General features: G+C 41.1%; 1 protein-coding gene across 1 annotated transcript in view; it reads left to right on the top strand.

Annotated features, from left to right (window-relative positions):
• LOC149078195 (uncharacterized) overlaps nt 1-8,492 on the top strand; it is a 59,782-nt gene continuing 51,290 nt past the window's right edge. The window contains exons 1-2 of the mRNA XM_089241786.1: nt 1-161; nt 1,632-1,964. Of these exons, the coding sequence (XP_089097912.1) occupies nt 1,680-1,964 (285 nt within the window). The 5' untranslated portion in view covers nt 1-161; nt 1,632-1,679. The remainder of the gene's footprint in view (nt 162-1,631; nt 1,965-8,492) is intronic.

Here is an 8,492-nt window from a genome sequence, read left to right as displayed (position 1 = left end):
AGTTGCGTCCTTTCTTTGTTATGGTGTAACGAAATTAAAAATTTGCCGCATATTTTCAATAATCAACAGAGATTTTGATTAGATAAATTTATAATCGCCATCGAGATTGTTTTTGTTTTTTTAATTGGTTGAGAGGAAAGTAAACAACCATCATGGTGAAGGTGAGCATGTCATTATCAATGTCAACATGTATCTTACATGTTGCTTTTTAATCAACCCTCTTAAGGTAAACAAACAAAGTACTGCCACCCCGGGGTAGATCTTTGATGTGATTTCGATCTCTCATGTTGGGTAAACATGCTCATTATTACTCATTATGAGCTATGATATTCATTATGAGTGAGCATTTGGATTCCTCTCATGATGCGTTGTTTGATTCTATTCATGGCCAGTGCCGTTTTAACGAATGGAGCCCATCCGGGCAGCGTTATTCCATCCTATACATAGGATTTTAGCATGGGGTTGTATTCATTGGCTATGAAATACTGATCTCTCTTAAATTTGATCATTAAACTGTCTTTAGTTATACACTTGCATGATGAGAAGTTGCTAAGAGGGCTAAGATTCCGTGAGCAGTGTAGCACCAAATTTTCAATATCACCAGGTTTTTTTTTTTGCCCTTTTGAGACCTAGAATTTTTTTGGCTCGCCGAATATCTTTAACATAGTGAAAAATCAAGATGACAAACAAAAAAGAAATTTGGCACTTTCATTTGCAAGTTAGAGTGTCGCAAGGAGGAATTCTGGACCAGACGAAGACAGATAGCATTGGCCACTGAGTTCACCAACCCATTACATTTGGATTTTGTGTTCCTATTCCGGCAACCCAATGCTTACTGAATTTCTTGGTGCGATCGCTGTTTAAAACTATGCTATGTCAAAACTAGTCTTTTTCTTCTTGACTAAAAGAATGTTCATTCATGACAAAATTTTAAAAATTCACAAGCAAAGATGCACGATGACAAATGAGGCTTCATCCTGTAATGTGCAATAAATTTTCAATGATGACAAGACCTAAGACACTGGTTATAATGACGCGAGTGTCAATAAGAAATGAAAATGGTATCGCATTGGCTTGAAAAACTATTGTTGCAGATGAAGAATTTTGAAAAGCCAGAGCACCAAGGTAACCAGTTGGCAGCAAAAAATAATCAGCAAATATAAATGGTCATTAGTTATTTGAAAAGTCAGTGTAGAAAGTGAAACAATCGAGTTCATATATCACAAAAGAAATGAAGTGCCAAATTTATGGTTTTGTTAATTTGTACTCTGTGAAGGGTCCTTTTTCAGATCCAGAATTTTGTAAAGTGTCTGGAAAATAGGCCCAATATTTGGCTGAATAGACCCCTGATTGTGTTAGAATGTTTTTCTTTAAATTAAATATACCTAGCTTTCAACAGATTTGTCAAGCACCTGAATTTTTTTCAATCTGTCAAGTGTGTTGCTATTTCATCCATAACCTTCCTAAGTATCTATATTTATATTGTATGGTCCTGATGATGATGATGATGTATTAATTGGAATTCAATGTATTTTAAAAAAATTAACATCAATTGAATAACAATATTTCGATTATTTAAAAAAATCAATGAATTTGAATACCTTTGATTTTTTCCTTTCTTTTTTTTTTAGATAAAACGAATTGTTTCCAGATGATGTGTTTTGAATGCTTATATCGAAATGCTGTTGCATCATAAGCGATGTATTGATATCATGGATTATTCAAGCGTCCCCAAGAAAAAACTGCGTCTCGACAACAATTATGATGACTGGGACAATGACGGGGAAGGAAATGATGAGCTGTGGGGCCATGCTGAGCTAACTGCAGAAGAGTTCGACTTTCTAGAAGTTCAAGCAAGCCAGTGCCTGCAGGCAGATAGCGCAAGTACCAGCACTAATAATAATGACAGCGGGTACAACTTCAACAAAGCATCGAACCAGACTGCTTCCAAGTCTAACGAAGATGTAAGCCTCTCATTTTCAGCATGTATCAAGATAGAAGGCTGCATAAGTAATAACTTAGAATCAAATAAGGGTCGGAATTAAAGCGGGTGGCAATATTGAATTTACTTCTTACACCACAAAAAATCCTAGTCACTACCCTAACAAAAATATATAAGCTGTATAAATTTTAAAAAAATATATATGCAGTTGACCCCAGGTAAAATATCCTCCCCCAGGAAACCACATAAAACTATGAAAAATGCAATCGACCGATGTGTTGCACCAACCCCTTTTAGTGCCAGAAATTTTCAGTAAAATATTTCATATTTACGGATTACACAGGTTCAATTGAAATTGAATATTTCACTAAGGTTGTAATAGGCTAGGTGCCAGAATTATACAAACTACACTGCTGGCCACCGTAAATGCAACACCCTGAAGGAAGCATGCAAATAATATGAAATTTACAACATGCATTAGCGGAGGTGAGATATGCAAATGATTAGAATTTCAGCGCAGACGCACATCGCGCGCGCCTGCGGCGCCACTTCAAAGCGCTATTTAAGGCTTGGAGATTTCGACGATTTGAAGTACGGCAATTGTGTTTTTCTTGTGGTTTTTTCAAAAAAACGATCAATTATGCCTCGTAGAAAACAGCGATCATCTTTTGATCAAGTATCCGACAGAGGAAGGATAGTGTCCTACCGAGATTGTGGATTATCTTTCAGGGAAATCGGTAGTCGTGTTGGACGAAACCAAACAACTGTAATGCGCATATGTGATCGTTGGATGCTGGAGGGTACGACGGACCGGCGTGTTCGATCGCATCCACCTCAGTGCACCACTTCACGTGATGACAGGCGTATTGTGCGTATGGCAGTGACGGATCGCTCAGCCACATCACGAACCATAGCGCAGCACATTCAGTCTGTACCGCATCATCCAGTGTCTGCGCGTACCATTTGACGCCGTTTTGCAACGTCCCTTATGGGAGTTGCTTGCCCGGTTCGAAATATCCAGCAATAAAGTGGCAAACGACAAGTGGAAAATAATTAGAAACAAACTTTCGCATGAAATATTATTTATTCAATTAATTATATGGGTTAGTTAATTTTAACAATGGATTAGTATATCTTGGAGCCCTCTATTTGACACTAGCAGTAAAGATACTGGCTCACCAATTGATGATCAACAACAGTCAACCTGTGCAGCGATCGGACATCCGATGTTGTTAGCTTTTCCGTAAATACCAGAGGAGTTTTCTCAGTTGAGAACCGGAACACCTTGATCAGTTCCTGGGGGCCTCTCGGTTGAGGGCCAGACCACCTTGCTCAGCTCCGGGGGGCCTCTTGGTTGAGGGCTGGACCACCTTGACCAGCTCCGGGGGCCTCTCGGTTGAGGGCCGGACCACCTTGACCAGCTCCGGGGGCCTCTCGGTTGAGGGCCGAACCACCTTGATCAGCTCCGGGGGCCTCTCGGTTGAGGGCCGAACCACCTTGATCAGCTCCGGGGGCCTCTCGGTTGAGGGCCGGACCACCTCGATCAGCAATGAAGAACTTTGACTGTGAAGATTGTTTTATATTTTGATTCCGGACCTGCCGGAAAACGGATTCAAATATTGTAGATTATTGCATTTTAACAATTCAGCCTAAGGCCAATAGATACGATAGTAAGACGGTGAACCGTCCTACTAGAGGGCTTCAGTTGAGCAGAACAAGATTAGACGAACGCGGAATCAGCTCTGTTACAACGTACGGCCGGTATTTAAAGGAAAAACATCCGACCGCACGTGTCTGATCAAGCCAATCGGCTTCAAGGTCACCTCATTTGCATGCGATCGCAGGCGAACATCACGATCGGCCTTGATCGTCGCCATACGATCACAGCTGCAGACTAGTAACATTTGTGACAAAGATAACGTGACGGTGACTACGGACTTTTACGCCGGGGGATCATCGGCACGTTACATTCCCCCTGCCACCAGAAAGAAAAATTCTTAAGAATTTTTCTAAGGCCCAGTTTTCCTAACAATCCATATCCCGAGGAAAAAGAAACCTATCGAAAACATGAAATGCAATATAATAAACAATCCCGCATTAAATACACACTATCAATACACTAAAAATATCAAAAATCCCGCATGAAATACACTAACTATAATTATACACTCAAACAAAAACTTCAAATCCCGCATGAAATCGCAACACCAAAATACAATATATAGATATAGGGCCCTGCCCTATCAACCTTCCGAAAACTTCAATTTCCTCACCACTACCTCAAAATATCACACCAAATATCACATTTATCTAAAAACCGCAAAACACAAAAACACACTATCCCCTCCAAAATACATGAAATAACATTTCCCTCCAAAATACATGAAATATCATTTCCCTCCAAAATACACATTATACACACTAATTTCGACAGGCACTCCCCCCTCTCCTACAGGATCATGCAACCGGAGAAAAAGTCCTTAGTCTCAACATTTAAATATTGAAAATGACTAGAATATAAAATCACAAAACGACTAGAACATTAAATCTCATTTTCGCAAAATCTAGATTTGACCTTGATCAGATGATCGCCCGAATTTTACGGCGTACTATGATTATTTGCATTCATTTCCAAGATCAATGTTAAAAAAAAATTTTTAGCGAAAGTACTTTCCACCCGCGATTTGCCACATTTACTGAATCTGGTCGAGCTCCCAAAATTGTAACGTATTGCGACCAGATCCCGGTCGAGCTCCCAAAATTGCAACGTCCCTTATGGGAGTTGCTTGCCCGGTTCGAAATATCCAGCAATAAAGTGGCAAACGACAAGTGGAAAATAATTAGAAACAAACTTTCGCATGAAATATTATTTATTCAATTAATTATATGGGTTAGTTAATTTTAACAATGGATTAGTATATCTTGGAGCCCTCTATTTGACACTAGCAGTAAAGATACTGGCTCACCAATTGATGATCAACAACAGTCAACCTGTGCAGCGATCGGACATCCGATGTTGTTAGCTTTTCCGTAAATACCAGAGGAGTTTTCTCAGTTGAGAACCGGAACACCTTGATCAGTTCCTGGGGGCCTCTCGGTTGAGGGCCAGACCACCTTGCTCAGCTCCGGGGGGCCTCTTGGTTGAGGGCTGGACCACCTTGACCAGCTCCGGGGGCCTCTCGGTTGAGGGCCGGACCACCTTGACCAGCTCCGGGGGCCTCTCGGTTGAGGGCCGAACCACCTTGATCAGCTCCGGGGGCCTCTCGGTTGAGGGCCGAACCACCTTGATCAGCTCCGGGGGCCTCTCGGTTGAGGGCCGGACCACCTCGATCAGCAATGAAGAACTTTGACTGTGAAGATTGTTTTATATTTTGATTCCGGACCTGCCGGAAAACGGATTCAAATATTGTAGATTATTGCATTTTAACAATTCAGCCTAAGGCCAATAGATACGATAGTAAGACGGTGAACCGTCCTACTAGAGGGCTTCAGTTGAGCAGAACAAGATTAGACGAACGCGGAATCAGCTCTGTTACAACGTACGGCCGGTATTTAAAGGAAAAACATCCGACCGCACGTGTCTGATCAAGCCAATCGGCTTCAAGGTCACCTCATTTGCATGCGATCGCAGGCGAACATCACGATCGGCCTTGATCGTCGCCATACGATCACAGCTGCAGACTAGTAACATTTGTGACAAAGATAACGTGACGGTGACTACGGACTTTTACGCCGGGGGATCATCGGCACGTTACATTCCCCCTGCCACCAGAAAGAAAAATTCTTAAGAATTTTTCTAAGGCCCAGTTTTCCTAACAATCCATATCCCGAGGAAAAAGAAACCTATCGAAAACATGAAATGCAATATAATAAACAATCCCGCATTAAATACACACTATCAATACACTAAAAATATCAAAAATCCCGCATGAAATACACTAACTATAATTATACACTCAAACAAAAACTTCAAATCCCGCATGAAATCGCAACACCAAAATACAATATATAGATATAGGGCCCTGCCCTATCAACCTTCCGAAAACTTCAATTTCCTCACCACTACCTCAAAATATCACACCAAATATCACATTTATCTAAAAACCGCAAAACACAAAAACACACTATCCCCTCCAAAATACATGAAATAACATTTCCCTCCAAAATACATGAAATATCATTTCCCTCCAAAATACACATTATACACACTAATTTCGACAGGCACTCCCCCCTCTCCTACAGGATCATGCAACCGGAGAAAAAGTCCTTAGTCTCAACATTTAAATATTGAAAATGACTAGAATATAAAATCACAAAACGACTAGAACATTAAATCTCATTTTCGCAAAATCTAGATTTGACCTTGATCAGATGATCGCCCGAATTTTACGGCGTACTATGATTATTTGCATTCATTTCCAAGATCAATGTTAAAAAAAAATTTTTAGCGAAAGTACTTTCCACCCGCGATTTGCCACATTTACTGAATCTGGTCGAGCTCCCAAAATTGTAACGTATTGCGACCAGATCCCGGTCGAGCTCCCAAAATTGCAACGTCCCTTATGGGAGTTGCTTGCCCGGTTCGAAATATCCAGCAATAAAGTGGCAAACGACAAGTGGAAAATAATTAGAAACAAACTTTCGCATGAAATATTATTATTTATTCAATTAATTATATGGGTTAGTTAATTTTAACAATGGATTAGTATATCTTGGAGCCCTCTATTTGACACTAGCAGTAAAGATACTGGCTCACCAATTGATGATCAACAACAGTCAACCTGTGCAGCGATCGGACATCCGATGTTGTTAGCTTTTCCGTAAATACCAGAGGAGTTTTCTCAGTTGAGAACCGGAACACCTTGATCAGTTCCTGGGGGCCTCTCGGTTGAGGGCCAGACCACCTTGCTCAGCTCCGGGGGGCCTCTTGGTTGAGGGCTGGACCACCTTGACCAGCTCCGGGGGCCTCTCGGTTGAGGGCCGGACCACCTTGACCAGCTCCGGGGGCCTCTCGGTTGAGGGCCGAACCACCTTGATCAGCTCCGGGGGCCTCTCGGTTGAGGGCCGAACCACCTTGATCAGCTCCGGGGGCCTCTCGGTTGAGGGCCGGACCACCTCGATCAGCAATGAAGAACTTTGACTGTGAAGATTGTTTTATATTTTGATTCCGGACCTGCCGGAAAACGGATTCAAATATTGTAGATTATTGCATTTTAACAATTCAGCCTAAGGCCAATAGATACGATAGTAAGACGGTGAACCGTCCTACTAGAGGGCTTCAGTTGAGCAGAACAAGATTAGACGAACGCGGAATCAGCTCTGTTACAACGTACGGCCGGTATTTAAAGGAAAAACATCCGACCGCACGTGTCTGATCAAGCCAATCGGCTTCAAGGTCACCTCATTTGCATGCGATCGCAGGCGAACATCACGATCGGCCTTGATCGTCGCCATACGATCACAGCTGCAGACTAGTAACATTTGTGACAAAGATAACGTGACGGTGACTACGGACTTTTACGCCGGGGGATCATCGGCACGTTACATTCCCCCTGCCACCAGAAAGAAAAATTCTTAAGAATTTTTCTAAGGCCCAGTTTTCCTAACAATCCATATCCCGAGGAAAAAGAAACCTATCGAAAACATGAAATGCAATATAATAAACAATCCCGCATTAAATACACACTATCAATACACTAAAAATATCAAAAATCCCGCATGAAATACACTAACTATAATTATACACTCAAACAAAAACTTCAAATCCCGCATGAAATCGCAACACCAAAATACAATATATAGATATAGGGCCCTGCCCTATCAACCTTCCGAAAACTTCAATTTCCTCACCACTACCTCAAAATATCACACCAAATATCACATTTATCTAAAAACCGCAAAACACAAAAACACACTATCCCCTCCAAAATACATGAAATAACATTTCCCTCCAAAATACATGAAATATCATTTCCCTCCAAAATACACATTATACACACTAATTTCGACAGGCACTCCCCCCTCTCCTACAGGATCATGCAACCGGAGAAAAAGTCCTTAGTCTCAACATTTAAATATTGAAAATGACTAGAATATAAAATCACAAAACGACTAGAACATTAAATCTCATTTTCGCAAAATCTAGATTTGACCTTGATCAGATGATCGCCCGAATTTTACGGCGTACTATGATTATTTGCATTCATTTCCAAGATCAATGTTAAAAAAAAATTTTTAGCGAAAGTACTTTCCACCCGCGATTTGCCACATTTACTGAATCTGGTCGAGCTCCCAAAATTGTAACGTATTGCGACCAGATCCCGGTCGAGCTCCCAAAATTGCAACGTCCCTTATGGGAGTTGCTTGCCCGGTTCGAAATATCCAGCAATAAAGTGGCAAACGACAAGTGGAAAATAATTAGAAACAAACTTTCGCATGAAATATTATTATTTATTCAATTAATTATATGGGTTAGTTAATTTTAACAATGGATTAGTATATCTTGGAGCCCTCTATTTGACACTAGCAGTAAAGATACTGGCTCACCAAT

Source organism: Pholcus phalangioides, unplaced genomic scaffold (genome assembly GCF_987345545.1).
Source record: "Pholcus phalangioides strain wild (caught in Gottingen) unplaced genomic scaffold, Ppha-v1.0 ptg000014l_1, whole genome shotgun sequence".
Classification (NCBI taxonomy): domain Eukaryota; kingdom Metazoa; phylum Arthropoda; class Arachnida; order Araneae; family Pholcidae; genus Pholcus; species Pholcus phalangioides.
Note: the sequence above shows the minus strand (reverse complement) of the source record. Positions and strands in the feature narration are given on the sequence as shown.